General features: G+C 43.2%; 1 protein-coding gene across 2 annotated transcripts in view; it reads right to left on the bottom strand.

Annotated features, from left to right (window-relative positions):
* Window positions 1-1158: 1158 nt before the first annotated feature.
* The window catches only part of Snx25 (sorting nexin 25), a 100821-nt gene continuing 80588 nt past the window's right edge, over window positions 1159-21391 (bottom strand). The window contains exons 9-20 of one of the 2 annotated variants that reach the window (XM_038328029.2): window positions 20860-21132; window positions 19003-19164; window positions 16257-16388; window positions 14384-14524; window positions 11606-11719; window positions 10400-10564; window positions 7796-7913; window positions 4818-4884; window positions 3045-3226; window positions 2319-2419; window positions 1638-1746; window positions 1159-1544 (exon numbers count right to left, since the gene is read on the bottom strand). In XM_038328029.2, the coding sequence (XP_038183957.1) occupies window positions 1666-1746; window positions 2319-2419; window positions 3045-3226; window positions 4818-4884; window positions 7796-7913; window positions 10400-10564; window positions 11606-11719; window positions 14384-14524; window positions 16257-16388; window positions 19003-19164; window positions 20860-21132 (1536 nt within the window). In that variant the 3' untranslated portion in view covers window positions 1159-1544; window positions 1638-1665. Of the gene's footprint in view, window positions 1747-2318; window positions 2420-3044; window positions 3227-4817; window positions 4885-7795; window positions 7914-10399; window positions 10565-11605; window positions 11720-14383; window positions 14525-16256; window positions 16389-19002; window positions 19165-20859; window positions 21133-21391 lie in introns of both variants that reach the window. The other variant, XM_038328028.2, reaches the window with a different exon arrangement.

Below are 21391 nucleotides of genomic sequence, written 5' to 3'. Positions count from 1 at the left end.
GCCACTAGGACATGTGCTCAACTATGTTCATAGCAGTTTTGTTTGTCATAGCCAGAACCTGGAAACAACCTAAATGCCCCTCGACCGAAGAATGGATAAGGAAAATGTGGTACATTTACACAATGGAGTACTACATAGCAGAAAAAAATAACGACATCTTGAAATTTGCAGTCAAATGGATGAAGCTAGAAAACATCACTTTGAGTGAGGTAACCCAGACCCAGAAAGACAACTGTCATATTTACGCATTCATAAGTGGTTTTTAAACATAAAGCAAAAAAAAGCCTACAATTCACAATCCCAGAGAACCTAGAGAACAATAAAGATCGTAAGAGAGACATACAAGGATCTAATTGGCATGGGAAGTAGAAAAAGACAAGCTCTCCCCAGTAAATTGGGAGCTTAGGGACCATGGGAGAGGGGAGAGGAAGGGAGGAGAGCAGAGAAAAATGTATAGCTCAATAAAATCAATTTAAAAAAAGAAATAAAAAAAATAGCCAACCTCAGTTTTGTCTGAAGTCTCAAATACCATTTTAGTTGGAGCCAAGGGGCTGGAGGGCTGTAACTAGAAGACAAGGAGACTTGTGCTGGTTAAGCAGACCCGGGTCTCATCAAGAACTTGTCTGTTACAAGCCGTTAGTGCAATAAGCCTATGCGACTTGAATTTATTTCTTCTCTAGTTCAGATGCAGCTCTGCCCTTTGTTTTCAGTATCTCTAGAAACCAGAGGAAGGACAGTGCATGATGACTGTCACCACCTAACACAGCGAGGAAGGACAGTGCATGACGACTGTCACCACCTAACACAGTGACCAAGTAACAAACAACGGAAAAGCCCGGAACCCCGCGTCAGCGTCCATGGTCCCACTGGCAATAAGGAAGGACACAATCCAGACCGTGGACCCCACCCGGTGCCCTGGGAGTGCACAAGATTTAGGCAGCTTCCCTGTCTTCGGGCTAATCCTTCCCCAGCTCAGCTCACGTCTTATCTCCCCACCGCCTCACCAATTTGGCCTCTTTTGTGCACTAAAACTCAGGCAACACCCTTTGCACTGTCTTGCAGAAGTTCTCAGAGGGCGATGCTTTCTAAGGAAAGGCTCCCCGCCTCACAAATCCACCTCTTGCTCTGACACAATCTCAACACCTTCAAGCACTGTGATTCATTTTTAAATTTTATTGCTTCAAATGCTTCAAACTATGGGAAATCTTTGGTAAAAATAAAGACAATAAAATTTTCACAAACACTATACATCAAGCATCGCACTATTCTTCAATACACGAGAAACAGGAATGTTCAGAGTTCTCAGCGAGGAGATTAACTGTACAATATTCAGAGTTTGTCATTTAACAACAAAACTGTTCTCATAAATATTTAAAATATTTCCTATGTTCTTATCACATATTAACACTTGTATTTCAATCAGCAAATTGAGCTTTAGAGTACTTATATCATTTCCGTAAAAACCAGTAAGCATCAGTTTGCTTCTCTGCTGCCTGCCACCACATCAGTCCGTCCCCCTCCGATTCCGCATCTTTCACGTAAAACTAGAGGGAGGCACGGAAACAAAGATCAGTGTGGTTCTTGTCGGGCCCTCTGTGGAAAAGAGGAAAATGTTTCATGTCTATTATTACACAGACATTTCTCTGGTGGTTGGTGTGTGCGATCTCAGGCTTGACCAGCTTTGAATTGATCCAAGTGAGCTCTCAGCTCGGGACACAGCTCAGCCAGCAGCAGCTCCATCAGTACCTGTGCCGCAGAGGAGAAGCAGACAAGGGGCCGGGTCAGGGTTTACTCAAAATCTGTGTTCTAAGATTATTCTCAATAAACGAGAGGCTCTCAAAAGAGTTCAGACAACAGAAACTCTATTTATTTCAATGGTCTATTAGACACATCCAACTGTCTGTGACACTTAATAATGGTGTTTTTCCTTTGGTTTAGCTTTTGGGGGGGGGTGTCATGTAGCCCACACTGGCCTCTACCTCCTGAGTACTTGGATTATAGGCATGTACTACCACACCTGCCTGATATTAGTAATTCTAATCAGAAAAGGTTTCCTTTGCTAAAATAACAAAAACTCTAAGTCATGCAGAGACACTGAATCAGAAGTCACGGAGAACTCAGCGTGTGAAGAGGATTGTTATGTCCCCTTTATGCTTCTTCATCAAATGGGAGGAGAGGCAAAAATGAAGCAGAAAAAAACCAGGCTCCGAGTTTTAAGTCATAAAAGTATTGAGAATATGGAGGATTAAGAGTTATCCTAATTTGCTAACAGAAACATAAATCCAAAAACGAAAGTTCCCTGGGGCTCGCCTACTCACATACAACAGGTGCTTATTGGCTCTTCTTTCTTGCAGCGCCTTGAATATTTTTATTATACCATGGCGGGCGTTTTGCTGCCCAACAAGGCTCTGAAGTGTATCTGGGAAAACAAAGTTTTGTACGTTTAGTGCACTGCTTAGGGCCTGGGGCATGTTGGGTTGTTTGCTACTTTTCCTGTGGTCCATGATAAAATACTCTCGACAAAGCCCATAGAGAGATAAAGGGCTTGTTTTGGCTCACACTTTGAGGTGCAGTCCAGCATGGAGAGGAATTCACAACATCTGGAGCCTGAGGAGGCTGCTCATGTTGTCTCCACAGTCAGGAGCCAGGGAGCAGGGGATGGATGCTGGTGTCAGCTCACTTTCTCCTTCAGATTCAGATCGGACCTCACCCCAGGGGAGAGGACCACTTAAGCATAAGGTGGGTCTCCCTACCTGGATTAACCCAAACCAGATAATCTCCCCCAGGCACGCAGAGGCATGTCTCTCAGGGACTCTCTTTACCAATGGGCATTTATGAAGGCTACAATTTTAGCATTTGCTACTCTTTAATAATTAAAATAAATGTGTTTTAAGCACATTTCTAAAGTTTCATGGTAAATTTATAGCATAAAATCTGTTCTTTAGGGTCTTCTCAGCAGAGGGTGGGAAGCCGCCTCCAGGGAGGCACAGGGCACCTGCCCACAGTGCAAACGTTCGTTCGAGTCTCTCTCGCGAGGGCCTCACCTGGAATGTTCTCGAGAAGCTTCTGCTGTGCTCTTTGTTTTGTCTCCTGACTTTGTGCTTCGCTTCTGATTCTAGTTGGCGGCGCCAATACCCCATTGGGCCAAAAAGCATCCCGGAAGGTATTGATGTAGTAAACCAACATTTGCTCACTGAATATCCAGTTCACTGTATCCCGGATTTGTCTTTTAAAAGAAAAAATATATTGCTTGAATGAAGTTTTAAAAAACGATATACTCTATTCTCAGAAGGCATTCATCAATGGATGGGTTAGGATCTAAAAGCTGGAAGTTCCCTCCAAGAGGCTCTCAGGCGCCATGCAAACTGCCTGACTACACTCGCGCACAAGCACAGCTGCCCACTGTATGAGCCGGCGCCAAAGTCACTAGAGGAACACGGCAAGTGCATGATTCGCTGAATCTGACCAGGAAACATACGAGTGAGCTCAAGTATGAGGGAAAAGAAGGCACCTGAAAATTTCTCTACAGCCTCTCAGTGCTAATGAGGTTTTCCCAAGACATAAACAATACGTTAAATGGGCTCTTTCTCTGATTAAATGTTACTACTAACTTAACTATACATCTGATGGATGACTTAAACTATGTTTTTTTTAACTCTAGAAATAAAACAGAAGTATTTGTTGTGACCACCAAGAAAGCACATTCTATGTATAAATCAATACATTTCAGTATTATATTAATATGTATTAAAATACATTTATAGTATTTCCTATAAAACTGTATAAATTTACATAATAAAACTATCACATTAACATCTCACCAATGTTCAACAGTCCAAAAACAGTGATTTATTTTTAAAATTCTTAGACATCCACTCACATTTCTGTTCTGCAGAAAATCCTAATGCTAATCTCCTGGAGATCTGTATTTTGCATGGTTATTTAAAAGAAGCTGACAATGGCGGTTGTAAATTCCAGGCGCAGGGCTAATGTGAAACAGGAGTCACAGCCTGGAAGCCAGGTTAGTCTACTGGATGAACAGTGTACTGGGGACATGGGGAAAGTCACGCCATCTCTCGGTTCCGTCTCCTCATAAGAAGAAGCTGAGGCGTTAGAGCACCTCTGATAAAGACCGCCTGCACTGTTTGCCCTGACCTCTGCTGATGGCACGCCCTGCACCTTCTCAGCAAGTAATGCTGAGTGACTATGAGTTCTCACAGTAGACCCAGAGCCTTCACGAACAAAAGCCAGACGTGGAACACTTCTGTAAACAACTTGAAAACGCCCCATAGAAGATTACATGTAAAAATGCTTCTCTGTAAGTGGATGCTGCAATGCAGGCTAGGATCTAAAAGGGGCTTATGGTGTTACTGTGCGCAGACACAGCCCTCCACCATGGATGTCCACATGTAAAGAAGAATTAACACTTTAACACGATTTCAACTCTAAAAACCGATATATGCTTTGTATTTCTCTTTGAGTAAATACTTGCCCTCTGGAGAGTATCTTACTTTCCTGGTGGCTAAATCATAGCCTGAGTCCTGACAACAAAATACCCAAGGCTCTCCATGATCCAAATGGAACTTTTCCAGAGCAGCCTTCTGACCCTCACTGGCCAGCATGGAGCTAGCACATTTTTTTGTCATCTAATTACCATGCATGCTGCAAGAGAAATTCAGAACTCTGCTTCCTCACGCAGCCTCAGAATCATGTCAGAAACAAACACAAAAGAAGGAGACTTTCTGTTAAAAAAGAATTCAACATTCAGACAAAGGGTAGCAACACATGGATTCAAACATTAATTCTGTACAACTCACTTGTTGATGGTTCTTCCAAAAGTGACCTGAACGAGAGCAATTAATGTTCTTCGCACCCATTTAAACACTAAAATATAAACCAGAAGAAAATATTTACCACAGGATATTACAAGCATCATGATTTTACAGCTGAATGAAGCATACAGTCGTGACATTTGATTCTGTCCGAATCTCAGCATCAACCACTGGCTCCACTTCTGGAGACCGGGTATGAGTTAGCAAAGGCCTGCTCAGGAAACTCTTGAATAAGCTTTCATTTTTCAATAGGCAAATAGAGAGGTGAAATTTAAGAGGATCTTCCCCCTCTTTTTTCTTTTATTCTTTTATTTTTTTCTTTTATTCTGCCTAATAAAAAGCTGAAATAATACTTTACTTTCTATGCCCTGTGATGTGGGATGCCCTTCTGTATGCTGTGAATATTTTGTATCACCATTGGTTAATAAAGAAACTGATTTGGCCTACTGCAAGGCAGAATAGGCTAGGTAGGAAATCCAAGCAGAGACAGGGAGTAAGAAGGCAGAGTCGGGGAGATGCCAGCAGTCACAGTAGAGATAAGATGCCAGAGCATCACCAGTAAGCCACGGGGCACGTGGTGATACACAGATTATTAGAAATGGGTTCATTTATATGTAGAGTTAGCCAGTAGGAAGCCTGAGTCTACGGCCAAACAATTATAATTAATATTAAGCCTCTGAATGATTATGGGATCACAGTTGGGAGAGAAACAAGTCCAGCAGGACCAGACAGAACAAAGAAAAGAATTCCAGCTATCTCCCTGGGCTGCTGATGGCATGCCTGGCCCCCGGGGGGCAGACAGTGCAGTTAATGTTGGAGACTTCTGCCTGGCTTTCTGCTTCCAGTTTTCTAGCAGAGTTCTCAATGAGAAATGTCTGTGTGCAAACGCTGACAGACATGACCAGCTATGAGTGAAGCGATGGTCTAGCTTCCCCCTCTGAGTTCTCGAGTCTGCTCAACACTGTACTTTTAAATCTTATGTGTGGGGGGCAAGAAAGGAAACAGTGAAGACCATGGTCCTGAATAACATGGGAATCCCTTTCCTGCAACTCTTTCCAGAGCAGCTGGGCATACTTCGGGCTCCTCCACTGGAAGAGGATGAGATTGAAGAGTGCTTGTATTCCTCCATCCCTAAAGGTGCTTTCTGTGCACGAGGGCTTCTGCCCATCACAACTTTTATTACTACCACAGAGAATTTCATAGGTGTTGAATATCAATGTAAACAAAAGAAGGCAAAAAAACTGGTGATATTTTTATCTTCATAAATTTGAATACAAACTAATTTTCTAAATTTGTATTTTCATCTCTAGCCCCTGATATCTACATTTGACTATTGACACAGGAAGAAGTGAAACATTCAGACCTGGCAACAAAGGTCCAGGCCACCTGCGTAGGGTAGTGAAAGTTAAGAGGAGTAGATTCCCAAAGACGCTTTCCCCAGGGCGACCATACACGAGCAATGATTGACAGAGCCGACACACCAAAGCATCAAGGCCATTCCTAAATAACTTCTGAGTGATTCTCAAGGCCTAGCTAAAAAAACTAACCGCCCTCCCCCACCAATGAAAGTCAACCCGTGGATTCAGAGCCATGCCTCAGCAATGCCTGAACCTTCAGTGTGAAAGTTTCTGGAATAGCACCAAGTATGTGTTTATTTTAGGCTGGCCTTTAGGCTACAATGAACATTTCTGTTCATGATGATAACTTTGCTTGGCCTTTCTAGGTCAGGAGAGAGGTAGTTCGTAGCCAGCGGGTCTAATCACAGATGGAACTCTAGGAAGGATGCCTGACAGTTGAGGGTTTTAAAATAAAAATATGCCTTACTAGGCCCTTCTGTATTCTGAACACGAACAGGAACCAAAACATCCGGCCCAGCTCTGGGCCATCACTGCATCTCCGCACTCTACCCCTCTGGTTCTCCCTTGGCTCCCCAGCTCCCCCTGCCCAAAGGGCCCTGGCCTCCTTTTAAAGCCTTGTTTGTTTAAAGCAGAGACAGCTGCAGCCGCCTGAGGAGTCTGCTGATGGCAAACGCATCACATCTCAGTATCAAGGCCGTTCTATTTATTCCTCTCGGAAATGTCACTGACAAAGCCAAACACCCATTCGACCAAGGATGCGCAGGCTAAAATGCCAGCATTTAGAGCCTGCTAAGGCTGTGATCGGCTCTGACACATTCATGGTGTGCTTTTGTCTCTGAGTTTCTAGAGAAGAACACACTGATGCAACCAGATAGAATGCTGCATGTGCACTGCTCCCACTTCTGTGGGAAGCGGGAAGACTCACAGATTTGTGGGTAAGACTCCATTAAAGAAAAGAAAGACTGAGTGGAATACTATTGTTTTCCGAATATATTGAATCATATTAAAGATCAGCGACTATCTTAAAATAATATAAAATACGACAAGACTGCAAATTCTTCATTTGAAAGAGTTTAATATTTGGATGCTATTTTATCATGAGAATTTCTTAATACACCGAGCTTCCATTTCTAAAGTTTATTTTAGCTTTAACTTCAGTTATTGAAATTAATCTACACTGAACCTTCATATATTAAGCATATACACATATTAAATATGTATATTATATATGTATACATATATATCTACAATACCACTCTGGCATCAAAACTGCACCTTTAATAATAGGCTATGCAAATAATTTTTAAGAATAACTTTTGGTGATGAGACAATGAAGCTACACTGAGTCACATGAAAAGAGTTCAAAGCATTCTCTCTTTTTAAATTCAGAGGCACACAATGCAGAGTAAACCAGGAACCCAAGTTTCAGGAAGACAGAAATTCTCTGTCCTAAGGGTGTGCCTTCAGCACCAAGCATGAAGTACAACCCTTGCATTGTCTTTAAAGCAGCTGGCACATTAAAGCACTTATGGGGTGAATGACCACATGGAATCATGCAGGAGGAGAGGGGTGGTAAACATATCTCTAGCCATCAAAGAAACTTACTTCCTCGGAGTTCAAAAATCTCCCCGATCAGCATGAAGCACGGCTCAGCCAAGGCCTCCTTCTTCCCATCCACATCGTCCCCATAATCTGACAAGTCGCTGTCTTCGTCCATCTCCTCCTGGGGTATAACAACACCAAAGGCAGCGGCAGGTTACCCAGGAACTCAGTACACGATACAGAGCTGACTTCCTCTATCGAGTACAGACTCTACTTCATTCTGGCCTTTTTCTGTTGCTTGACTTTTAAACTTTTAAATCTATCCATGTTCAAGTTGGAGGATAAACTACTTCTACCCTCAGGGAATAGCCTGACTCTATAGCCAGAATCAAAGCTTAATAACTCTTTAAATAACCACGGAATTAGTAATATAGTTTTCTAAAGAGGATGACGTTTTATTTTTTCCATTTGAAAGACTTCTAACTAAAATGGTTTTTAAAGTTCACTGCTCTTAAAAAATATATGCATTCTAAGGAAATTGAGGTATTTTTAAAGTTCTGTTTCAAACATCTACTGTATACTTTAGATAGTCTCATTTCCTGATTTACATGCCAGCATATTTCAGTTTACACATTAGACGCCAGGCACCAAGCTGGTGCGCATGAGTGCAGTAAGGTCCCAAATCTTAGTGGCCCACAGTGGTCAGCAGAGACTGACATACACAGGAATGGCAGTTTTTGTAAGAGATGAAGTGCTGCCCAAATCCTAGGCAGTGAAGACAGCTAAAGATGGTTATTTTAATGTCCACAAAGAAACCAAAGGTGAAAGCAAAACCTTCAGTATCAGGAATGATCACCCATACACCACATGGTATTGTCAAGGCTATTGGTTACTCACCACAACATGATGGTAGGCCCTATGGCTGAAAACAACCCTTACTTATGTCATTGAACACAGAGAAGTTGAGCTGGTTTCTAACTAGAAGCTTCACCACTACTGACTAATATTCATTGTGCTGGAAGATACTCTGCATGAGACCAGACAAGAAAGGTAGTTATCAATATCACCCAGCTAAAAACCCTGAGGTCTACAACAGGAACCGGCCTGAATGACATATCGGTACAAGAGTGGCGTAAGTGTTATGGGAGTAACCAACCTTTTTCTTTTTCTTTTGGTATATTGGATTTATGGCCCACTACATGAAATGGAACCCATATGTGACACTGCTAAATAGGCCAAAATAACTGAGAGTACACAGATGATGGGCCTATGGGGAAAACCTACTACTATTACTTATCTAAACAAACACAGCAATAAAATGACTACTAATGACAGATCTGTGCATTACTCTACCCTCATCAGAGAAGTTCCTTCTTGCAGTGATGGTAATTAACCCAGAGACCCAAACTGGACATGTGCAGAGAGTAAGACACATTGGAACACTCAGTCCTAAATGGGATGTCTTCATCAAATCTCTCTCAAGGCTCAAAGAGCTGGGATTTTTGTTGGTGTGTTGTTGCTTTGGAAAGGGGGGTACATGATGTTGGGTGGATAGGGAGGTAGGAAAGGATCTGGAAGGAGTTGGGGAGGGAGAAAAATATGATAGAAATATATGAAGAAGTTTTAATAAAATTAAAAAAAGAAAGTTGAGCTTGTAGAACCAGCTACCAGACTAATGATAGGTCTTTGGGTGTTCTCAGATGAGCAGTCAGCTCCTTGGAAGCACAAGGAGTTCTCTAAAGCTTCCCAGCTTCACACTGGTCCAAGAACATGAAATGCTTCAAAGAGGCTGAGAAGGTGAGCACTGAGAAGCAGCCACAACACTCACTGTTAGAAAGCAATTTCACAGTCACCAAGTCACTGTGTATCCTAAGACGGGGTAATGGAGGAGAGTTAGCCAGCTCTAAACAGACACGGAGAAGGGAGGTGGTAGAGGAGCTTCAGAGGCAGGGGGTTCACTCAGAGACTGAAGAGAGATGTGGGCATTTCTTTCCCAACTCAGAGTACAACAAAGCACCACACTTTTGTTCATAGTCTTCCTGTGCCACCTCAATAAACCATCCTGATAAAGAGTTCGTACCATCTAGTAATAGACTAAGAAGCAGCCAAGTTTGAGGCTGGTCTCTTCTAATTTGCTAGAGAGCCCCGAACAGGTGGTCCAAACACACCTTAACCCTGAGGTTCAGACTATGAGACTGAACACGTTTGCTGTCTCTCCGGTGACTGCTTTATCATACACACTGCTGCCAGGTTCTTCCAGATTCAATATGCTCCATGGTTCTTCACACCCAAGAGTGAAGCTTTGGCCCCTACCCTGCCATGGCCCCTTTGCCTCATCTTCCATCCGCACATTACAGACACCTGTCAGTCTAGTGTGATGATCTGCCCACTATCCCAGACACACCTGAGACCTCAGACCCACACCAACTTTCTCCCTTGATGCTTTACTCTGGTCACCATCCTGAGGCACCTGCTGAGACTGCAGACAGTGCACTTACCCACCTAGTTATCCTCCTGTTTCTGTTTTGTAATTCTTGCAAGTGATTAACTCCCAAATGTGAAAGTGATCATTGAAAACCTTTGCCTTCAAGAAACAGCTCTTCCTTCAAACACCATTCAAGAACTGTCTCCTATACACTAAAGTGGGACCACCTTTGACTGGCTCACCTCCTGATGGGAGAAGAAGTCTCGAGGAAGTTTCTCCAGAAAGGAAGATAAGGAGAAGGAGTTCTTTTTCCCCTGCACGTCAATGACCTTGAGGTAGTCAGGAGAAGGGCTCAAGAAGGCATAAAGTGCTTCGCTCTGACACAGTCTGTCATCCGAGAGCAGGTTCTGTGGAAGAGGAAAACTAATCACTGCTACACAGAAAACTATCTGGGCTGCTGCGAGCTACAGCCAGGCAAGGCAGGCACAGCAAGCTATGTTATGCACTCACTTTCACCATAATTCCACACAAAATGGCTGCCTTTTATCTCAGAAATAAACTGCATAGGAACACTGTCAGAGGTCTTAACTGCAAAAGACATTGCTGAAAACCTTAGCCAGTGGACAAAGTATGCAAACGGTGCTCGGTGCTGCTTGAAGCCATAAAATTTTTATTTTACACACCACTCAAGATCTCCGGGGCTACTGCTTTTCAAAGACAAATTTACTCATCTGCATTTAACCTATTTAAAATTTGCATATTACACGTGGCTACCACAAAGGACCTTTAATGGCTGTGTTCTCCTTGCCCAGCAGGAGATGTGTCACCCCTTTCAAGAGTGACTGTTTATACAATTATGGAACTGTTTACACTGGTCCTTAGCCTGAAGCCCTGGAGTTATGTCCACACTTATCTGGCCTAGGAGAAAGAACAGACCATAAACCCAAGGGTTATGGTTGTTTTGTTTCGTTTTTGTATTTGTTTTTTTGAGACAAAGTCTCACTATGTAGCCCTGGCTGGCCTGGAACTCACTATATAGATCAGACAGGACTTGAGCTCACTGAAACCCATCTGCCTCCATCTCCCAGGTGCTGGGATTAAATGTGTTCACCAACACACCTTGCCATAAATCAACTTTATGTGTGAGCTAATGTCGTTACAGTACCGATCAGCAACACGACGACAAAAATGTTTTGTACCCAGTGTCGTAAGAGAACAGGTTTAAAGGAAACAAGCCAAAGGAAGCCATTGCCCCTGAAGGATATAATGAGTGGGAGAGTCATCTCTGGGGAAGGTGTAGAGATGGGGGACACCTGTGTGGTGCTGGTAATACAAACTGGGGGTGGCTAGAGAAAACAAGAGGCAAACTAGCGCGCTCCTGGGACGGTGGCAGTCTACGACAAATAGACAGTCTCACCCTTAGCACCCAAAATCCCCCACTTGCTTACCTGTAAAAACTTATTTAACTGATTCTTTGACTTTTCCAGAAACTTGTGATCTATAGATTTGAAAGGCAGCTTACTGAGAGAAGGCAACTGGACTTTTTTTAAAGAAGGGACACACTGTAGGTGGAAAAGATTAAATGTCACTCTTTTGAAATTACATTTTCATCTTAAGAAAGTTTATAGTTATAGCTAGAACAAACCAAATAGCCCCCTCTTACATCTATTCCTCTGCCCTTCTCCCCACCTCTGGAGACAGGCTCTCACAGCATAGTCTGGTAGACCTGGAGCTTGTGATTTTCCTTTCTCAGTCTGCCTAATGCTGGGATCACTGGCATGTACCACCACACCCAGCTAAAATGCACACACTGTAATCAGGCTCAGAGACCCTGGAGGGACAGGAAGCCCAGAACACAAGTTTTTCTACTGGAAGATGTGTTTCTATCTTCTTTGGGGTGGGGGAGGGAGATAAAAAGGAAACAAAACATAGGTTGTAGCTCTAGTAACTGCTTTTCAAAGGAAACCACAGACTAAATATATTAGTAATAATAACAACAGGCCTCCTTTTGTGGATGGAGTCCCACATTCTATGGGATGTACGATAAGCATTTTATCCTTGCAGCAGCGCTCTGAAGTTTTAGAGAAGCAAACAGGCAGTGAGATCGGAAATATACTTCTACTGCTTACATATGTTAGACAAGCGGGTCCTCACTACAGGGCACCCAGGGTGGCAAGTGAAAAGGGAATAAGGTGTCCAACCATCGGTCCAGATGGGGAACGACAGTCACAAAACCACACATGGATTTTATACAGTTTCATTCAAATAGCATAATGTTTTGGTATAATTACCATTTTAAGAACAATTATTTTGCAAATACATTTTACGTCAAAATTTATTTTCCTCTTTTGTTTTTGCTAACAAACGAGGTTGACACTTAGCTTTGCTTTTTTGTGGCTTGTCCCACGGAAAGCAGCGCAAGTCTCCACAGTGCTAGCTTTACCCAGTAACTACTGGAAGAATTCATTTTTACATTGGGATAAATGCTTTGCTTTCCAGTCATAGAGTAACTGCAGTCAAGGTGAGAAATGCTGCAGCATTTATGATGCCCAGTTTGGCTGCCATTTTTTAAAAGCACTTGACAAGTTGTTATTCAGAAACTCCTCAATTAAGAGGGTTAGAAATCTGATTCCTAACGACACCCTGCTATACTCATAGAATGGAGCCTAGCATAATCATCATGAGGCTTCATCCAGCATCTGAGCAGATGCAGAGACCCACAGCCAAACATAAGGCAGAGCTTGGGGAATCCTGCAGAAGAGAATGGGGAAGAATTGGAGGAGTCAAAGGGGTCTAGACCCTACAATAAAAACAGCCCACAGAATCAACTAACCAGGGGTCATAGAGGCTCACAGAAACTCAACTGACAATCAGCAAGTCTGTATGAGTCTGACCTATGTCCTCTGCATATATGTTATGATTGTGTAGCTTGGTGTTCCTGTAGGACTCCTAACAGCGGGTGTGGGGGCTGTCTCTGACTCTTTTGTCTATTTGGGGGATCCTTTTCCTCCTACTGGGTTGCCTCGTCCAGTCTTAATAGAAGGGATGTGCCTAGTTTTATTATAAACATTGCTATGCCATGTTTGGTTGATATTCCTGGGAGGTCTGCTCTTTTCTAAAGGGAAGAGAGGAGGAATGGATCTGGGGGAGATGGGATATGGAAGAGTCGGGTTGGGAGAAGAGGGACGGGATACCATAGTTGAGTTACACTATATGAGAGAAGAATAAAAAATAAAATAAATAATTCTTACATCTAAAAAAAAGTGTTAGAAATCACCCCAGGAGACAAAGCTAAAGGAAACATGTCTTTCGTTGGTAAAAGAGAAAGGAGGGCTTCTCCAGTGTTGGTTCATTCTAGGCAAGAGAAAAACGGCCTGGAATTCAAAGTGAAATGACTGCAGAGGTTTTCACTGCTGTGATAAAAGGAACTTGTCTTTGGTAGAAAGTGAAATCACCTCTAGAGGAAAAGCAGGAAAAACAAACTGGTTCTGACCCTGACTTGGCCACTCTGCACACACGCTGAATCAAGTAAGCAATGGAGTCAGTTCCCTTGACTAGCAAATCCAGGAACTCACTAGATTGCTATGCTATTCTACAAGCATGATACACATTTATAATATCTGCATCTACATATATATCATATATATGTAAGTCAAAGTGAAACAGCGCTCATTACTGACAACAACAGAATCACAGAAGCGTTTCCTATTGACCACACATCCTTCTGCTTGCTCAGTGGCATCTACTCCCTTCATCCTCACAAACAGGAGATGTACATCTGAGGAGCCGGTTGTGCTCTCCGGCTCTGGGTGTTTTCATCCACTCCACTCTGCAGACTCCTGGAGTACACGCAATGAAATCCTACACGCTCTGCCTTCCTAGTGCCTTAACACACCACTGATTTCAGGACCCATTGAAGGGTTACAGACCATAGCTTTAATCCAGTGGTCCTAGATCCCTGGTCTCTGACATCTTTGGGGCTCTACAGCGATTTATAATGAAAAGCAGACAACCATCTGCCCTGAAGGTCTGTCTGGAGTAGACTAGATTGTTTGATCTATGAGTAATTTCCAAATGTCAGGCTGAAAACACTATGGCACTGGCAACAACAATAAGCAGAAAGAGTAATCCCTTTTCCTCTATGAATGGTGTGAATTCTTGAATGTCTTCATACTCAGAAATTCTATGTCCTGTGATCACGAGTCCGTATTCACGAGTAGTCGTACCTCACTAAGTTTCCGATGTAAATTCTGAAACTCACTGAGCCTTCTTGGGACGGTCCAGTTCTTAGTTTCAACCCCTCCAACTTCTTGTAGATTTACCCTGACAAAGTAACAAGGCATTTGCTCGCCATTCTCTTCTGTCACCTTGAAGAAAGAAACAAATAACCCAGACAACTAAATCATAATAAGCAGACACTAAAAGAGAATTTTAGTGACCCCCCCCCCCAACACACACAATTGCCCTCTTTCTGGTGTACCCTGTACGGTGTCCTCATTAAACCCTGGGATCCTAAGAATGATCTATCTTCCCTTTCTCTGGCAATTAGGTCATGTTATGTGACACAGCAGATCTTAGAATGGGGGAGATCATCTGAATAGAGCTAAATCATAAGGAGCATTTGTTCTGTTACAAAACAGAAAATGAAGTCAGAAAGACTTCATTCCCAAGAAGGAAACGAACAAGAAAAGAGAGCCCAGACCTCAGGTTTATAACAGGGACTCCTGAACTCTGCCAAGAGTCTCAACCAGCCTGGGAGTGAGTGCTTGTGGTTTTGTTTTCCTCTCAGAGTGTAGACACCCTGGCCTTGTGGCATAGTAAGTAGAGATCAGCTACTGTGGTGGGGGTCCTTTACTGTCCAGCTTGCACCTCTCTCTCTCTCTCTCTCTCTCTCTCTCTCTCTCACACACACACACACACACACACACACACACACACACACACATGCACACATGGGGCAATTATACTAATTCTAAGTCTGAATTAATATCATAAATTAGAGAAGAATTAAAAAAGCCAAGAGACACTAGGTTTCATGGTCACCCACAGGCACCATATGAGGGAGGAACGCTACTCCACTGTATTGGCGGGACATGGGGGCATGGCCAGAGTAGCCATGTTTAATGGGAGTGCTCACAGGAGCCCCTGGGCACCTAATGAACCTTCACACGTGGCTTTCAGAGCAGCACCTGGAGAACAGGCTGCGTGTTTGCCTTATCTAGAGGAAAACAACAGTTTGAGATTTAAGCTCCCTTGCACTCAGCCGGTCGAGCTGCTGAGACACTGGCAGAGAGGAGCGTGGATAAGAACAACGATTAGTACTATCGAAAGAAACAAAACTTTGGTGCCTGTGCTCACTCACGACCTTGCTACTAGAGTGAAGGATGGTGGGCGTGACTAGCTACCCCAGCTCCTCCACTCGGGAGGGAAGGGCATCAGCCCTAACCGCTGCAGCCAACGCTTAGGAGCTCCTTCCTCTAACAGGAATTGTTCTGTAGTCAAATGGAAGGGGACAGAGCAGGGGACAAGAAAACCAATCAGGGCGAAAACAATCAAGGTACATTATAGATGTGTATGAAAACATCACAATGAAATTTATTATTTTATACAACATATACTGATCAAACAAATGGGTAAGAGGGGGTATAAAGTGTACCCTTTAAACCCTTTGAAAAATAACCAAGAGGAAAAATATTCATTATTAAAGATTTTAGAGTTTCTGAGATCTAACTGAACAAAATGGAAAAATAAAAGTTACATTTTTTATTATCTCCAACTTCCTAAAAATACTTTCCATTTTCTATCAGTCATAACAGAAAAAATAAATCAGTACTCCAAGGGCATTAACTGTTCCTGTCTCAATGCTCACAATTCAGTGTACAAAAGCACGGGGTTTCTGACTGCTGTGGAGTGAGCTCAGATCCACTCCATGAAGTCCTGGGCAGTTTCCCCTCGTGCACGAGCACACTGGAGAGAAGACAGAGGAAAGGAAGGTAGTAGACGAAGGGGGCTAACAGAATGAGCACGGCTTTGACCTTCACTCTTAAGTCTCCAGGGGAAAGCTGTGGTTTAGACAGAGCACCTGCGCTGCGGCCATACCTCTGCACTGGTGATGGTTGCTTTCCACAGGCCCAGGTTCTCACACCACCAGTCCGTTCTCGCCATGTGCAGCTGGAGGTCTGCACACTCTTTCTCTATCAGGAGGATTTCGTCCTTCAACTTGGAAATGATCTACCACAAGACAAACAACCTGGGAGTTATGAGAACAGCTCAAAGGCTCTGCAGTCCAGCAGAGAAGCAGCACAGAAGCCAACACACACAACAGCTGTGCTTCCTACACGCTAATGACGAATGGACTAAAACAGCACCTGGAAGAATAAAATCCTCAAGTATTAGCTAAGGAAATGAAGAGAGTTCTATAGTACATACTATACAACACCAATAAAATGATTAAAAATGACAAATATTTGTAGATATCCTAAGTTCATGACCTAGAAGACTTGATATTGATGTTGCATTAAATAAATTTTTAAAATGACTCAGACATATTTTATATTTTCCAACTTGAATCACTTTGTTTTTTTACTTTTATTCTTTATGTGTATTGGTATTGGGTCCCCTGGAAAGGGAGTTATAGACAGTTGTGAGCTGCCATGTGGGTGCTGGGAATTGAATCCAGGTCCTCTGGAGAGCAGTCAGTGCTCTTAACCCTTGAGCCATCTCTCCGGCCCCTAAACTGAATGACTTAAAAGGCAAATGAGCCTCCTCCTGGAGACCCCAGCCCTGAGCACAACAGTATGTCAGGAGTGGTGGGTTCCCTGCACAGCCCAGGGGCAATTTGATTTAACAGGAAATGAGGAAGTGTTCAAATTCAGCCTTCACAACAATGAAGCTTCCAACTCACTTGAGAACCTTTCATGTGATTATGGCTCAGAATGCTTAGCCCACAATTATTAGAAATTCTTTCAAGAAAAGCTAAAGAATGTCTCCTGCCCAAACGATGACCCAAACAGAAAATAATCCACTGAACACTCTCCAACTCATCTTTCATATGGCTTCCTAGAAACACAGCGGAATTGAAAATGAAGTAGCCTAGAACTAATACAACTGCTCTGGAGGAACAGGTCACACTGCAGAGTCACGGTCCACTGTGAGGGGATCCTGTCTATCATGTCAGAGATGCCATGGGAAAACTGCTGGGCCCTCCACGCTCCCACACACTAACTGGACCGGCTCCGTGTTGGGGGAATCAATCTATTTCTATGATGACTCTGGGAACCGGGTACTTGTCCCCTTTGCCCTCACATCTCTAGAGAAGAACACAACCACCCAGGGAAAGCGCTAAGGAGTCTAGCCAGTGTCTTTCCTCAAAGACTCCAAAATTATTTTACTATAAGTTGTTTTCCTCAGCACACTCAGGAAAAGCTGGCGGATACTCATATAGAACAAATCACACCTCCACTTTAGAAACCCCACTGGATTGTAAAGACAACTGTCTTTAGACCAAAGCAAAACCAAACCAAAAGCAAAACTGGACCAAACTGTGAGCTGCTTTTCATGAAAAGTGTGTGTGTGTGTGTGTGTGTGTGTTTGTGTGTGTGCACTCGCACGCATGTGCATTATGAATGTGTGCATTGCACACTTGGGTGTCTTCTTCAACCACTCTTCACATTACTTTGAGAACCCGCAGTTCATCATTTTGGGGGGCACACTGCCTGGTTGTCAGGCTGCTAGCCTATCTGTCTAAATGGAGCCGCCCCTTCTCCGCCAGCACCATGCCTGGTTTCTGCATGGGTGAGGGACCCCAGACTCAGCTCTCACACTTGTGCAGCAAGCACCTTACCCCACTGTTTACATTTTTTTAAAAAAATATGATTTATTTTTATTTTATGTATATGGACATTTTGTCGGCATGTATATCTGTGTACCACATGCATGCAGTGCCCACGGGGACCACAGAGGGCATCGAATCTACTGGAACTGGAGTTAAAGTGGCTGTTAGCTGCCATGTGGATTCTGGGAACGAAAGCCGGATCCTCTGCAAGAACAACAAGGGTGCTCTTCTTACCCATGGGGTCATCTCTCCAGCCCCAAACTGTTAATATTTTTTCTCTTTGTTTTGTTTTTTGATTCTTTTTTTTTTTCAACACAAGGTTTTTCAATAGCTATGGAGCCAGTTCTGGAATTTGCTCTGTAGACCAGGCTGGCCTAGAACTCACAGAGATCCACCTGCCTCTGCTTCCCAAGTGCTGTGCCACTACTGCCCAGCTATATTTTAACTTTTTAAGTTAATTTTCAAAGACATATTTATTTTATTTTTCATGTATGAGTGTTTGCTGGCATGTGAGTCTGTGCATTGTCCATGTACCTGGTGCCTGGAGAGGAAAGACAAGGGTGTCCGGTACCTTGGAACTAGGGATACAGACAGTTGTGAGCTGCCATGTGGGGCTGGAAACTGAATCTAGGTCCTCTGTAAGAGCAGCAAATGCTCTTCACTGCTGAGCCATCTCTCCAGTCCCTAGAACTTTTCAGATAAACATTAATAATGCCCTTCCCCTTCCCCAGCAAAGAGAAGAATCAAATTCTTTGGGACCAGAGTAACAGGTGTTCAGAATTGCAACCAATAGGGAAATACCCAACACTTTCAAACTCTAAATCCTCTTGGCTTTTAGAGAAACACTGCTTTCATAATTCTGTGAGGCTCTCCAGGTTGAGAAAGCACCACCTAAGAAAGGTATCTGCTCCAGGCCATCATTCTTAAGGAAGCTGACAGCTCTCAGCATAGAAACTACTATTTACACAGAGGACAAACGTTCATAGACAACCTTGAAAGCTAGACAGTTACCTTCTTATCGGGTTTTGGTGCATTTTGAATAGAACTTAGAGCTTGCCTTTTATATTCAAGCTTCTCACTCAGCTCTCGAAGTTTGTTTACAGCAAAGCTGGTTTGATCGCTAATCCCACTGCTGCCTTCTATGGCCTCCTCGCCAGCCTCCCCTCCTGAACCCTGGCGGAAAGGAAAAACAGTAAGCCAGCACGTTTTACAGCAACAGAAAGTCACCTCCCGCCCACTGCTGTCCCCAAGCACCAAGATTCCCATGAGGAATACTGAGGAAGAACCTCCAGAGTGCCTTTCTCCTTCCCCAGCAAAGAAGAAAGGGATCATCTGAAACCAAAGCAGCGGGTGTTCAGACGCATGGGAAGGAAAATGTCTAACAGCCCAAATGGGGGTGGAACCCCATGGACCAATCCCCATCCACGGGAATCTGTGGGACAAAGGGAAGCAACCCAAGTGCCTGCCATCCCTTCAACAGAAATGTTCTCTCTTCCATCTCTGCAGGAAACAGAGCTCGCCCTACCAAGGCTTCCAACAATTCTATGAAATCCTTTCAAATAAAATGTCCATATTTAACAACTCCATGGCATTTTGGTGGATTTTTTGTTTTGATTGGGACTTTTTTTTGTCTTATTAGTCTTTTGCCTGTGTGTGTGTGTGTGTGTGTGTGTGTGTGTGTGTGTGTGTGTCCCTTGCTTTCTGGTGTTCCTGTTTTGGGGAAGAGTGGAGACACTGATACCATAAGATTAAAAGTTGTATATTGGGAGGTTAGAAGGATCTAGGAGTTGGGGGAGGGGAAAACATGATCAAAATATGCTGTATGAAAAAATGAATTTAAAATGTTCAATTCCATACTACTATAAGTATTTTCAGTGTGCACTTTGTTCAGTATTGTTCTTGAAAATGTATTATGCACACCAACATATATTTTACAGGTAAATAGCATTTGCAGTGTGATTTGGGAAGGCCTTGGCTTTCTACTGAACAACAGATTACTTAGTTTCCATCTGTGGACACTGCAGGGAAATGCTCAGGACTCTTCTTCCAATCTTTTCTCCTTAACTTCCTCCCAGATTGTTTCCTGAAGGTTTTTAATCAATTGTAGCAAACAGCAAATTAAATTAAAGTATTGCTAATTCCAGAAAATCAAGCTGTTTTCATTTTTGGATGTTCTTGCTTATTACATGTAAATATATAGGATGTAGGGGTTCCTTTTATTGGTTAATGAATAAAGCTTCTTTGGCCTACAGCAGGGCAGAATATAGCCAGGATGGAAGGGATATAGAGAGAGAGTAGGCAGAGTCAGGGAAACACCATGTAGCTGCCAAAGGAGTAACATGCCGGCACTGGTAATCCACAGCCTAGTGGCAATACACAGATTAATAGAAATGGGTTAATTTAGGATGTAAGGGCTAGCTAGGAATATGCCTAAGCTATTGGCTGAACAATGTTGTAAATAATACAGTTTCTGTGCAATTATTCAGGACTGGGCAGCCGGGAACAAACAAACAATCTCCATTTACATATATGCATTATAGCAAAATCCTACACCTTGTTCTCAAGTGAGTGCATTCATGAAAAGCAATGCACATGTGTGAGGATGTAACAGGCAATTCCAGTCCTTCTAGGTGCACCGTGTGCCACCACAGGAATAACTCAGTGATGTCACCCCTGCTGCTGCACCTGCTGTGGGATAGTTTTGCTTTCTTTGCTCATATGAACTAAAACAAATTCTATCATGCAGAGACATTTTCCTAAATTTCAGTGATTTCAAACATTTATTCCTTTAACCTTTTGGCAGGGGTTTGTTCATAACAAGAAAAGGAGCTGGCACAGAAGGGCGGAAGTGAAGGTGCCGCGGCTCACCAGTTCATCCCTGTCAGAAGTCGGCTGTGCATCCCGCCTTTCCTCCTCTCTCGTCACCAGCCTCTCATAGAGGTCACTGACGATGAAGGACGGGTAGTACCTGTCCCGCAGCGCCTCATACACATCCGCTTGGATTTTGCTGAACACCTCGATGCCTTTGTTTCCTACGAGACACTGTTGGATTTCTTTGTAAAGTGACTTCTCCACGGGTATTTCTTTGCTTTCCACAAAGAAATTCTGATAAATTTCACCAACTAACTGTGGAATTTCATTCTGAAAAGACAGGAAGATGAAGAGAGAGACAGGTAAAAAATGTTGTCTCAGCCAAGCGGTGGTGGTGCACACCTTTAATCCCAGCACTCGGGAGGCAGAGGCAGGTGGATCACTGTGAGTTCAAGCCCAGCTTGGTCTACCAGAGCTAGTTCCAGGACAGGCTCCAAAGCTACAGAGAAACCCTGTCTCAAAAAACAAAAACACAAAACAAAACAACAACAACAACAAAACATGCTGTTTCTGAGAGAAATGATTTTCC

This window comes from Arvicola amphibius, chromosome 4, assembly GCF_903992535.2.
Source record: "Arvicola amphibius chromosome 4, mArvAmp1.2, whole genome shotgun sequence".
NCBI classification, from domain to species: domain Eukaryota; kingdom Metazoa; phylum Chordata; class Mammalia; order Rodentia; family Cricetidae; genus Arvicola; species Arvicola amphibius.
This window is presented reverse-complemented; position numbering and strand designations above follow the sequence as displayed.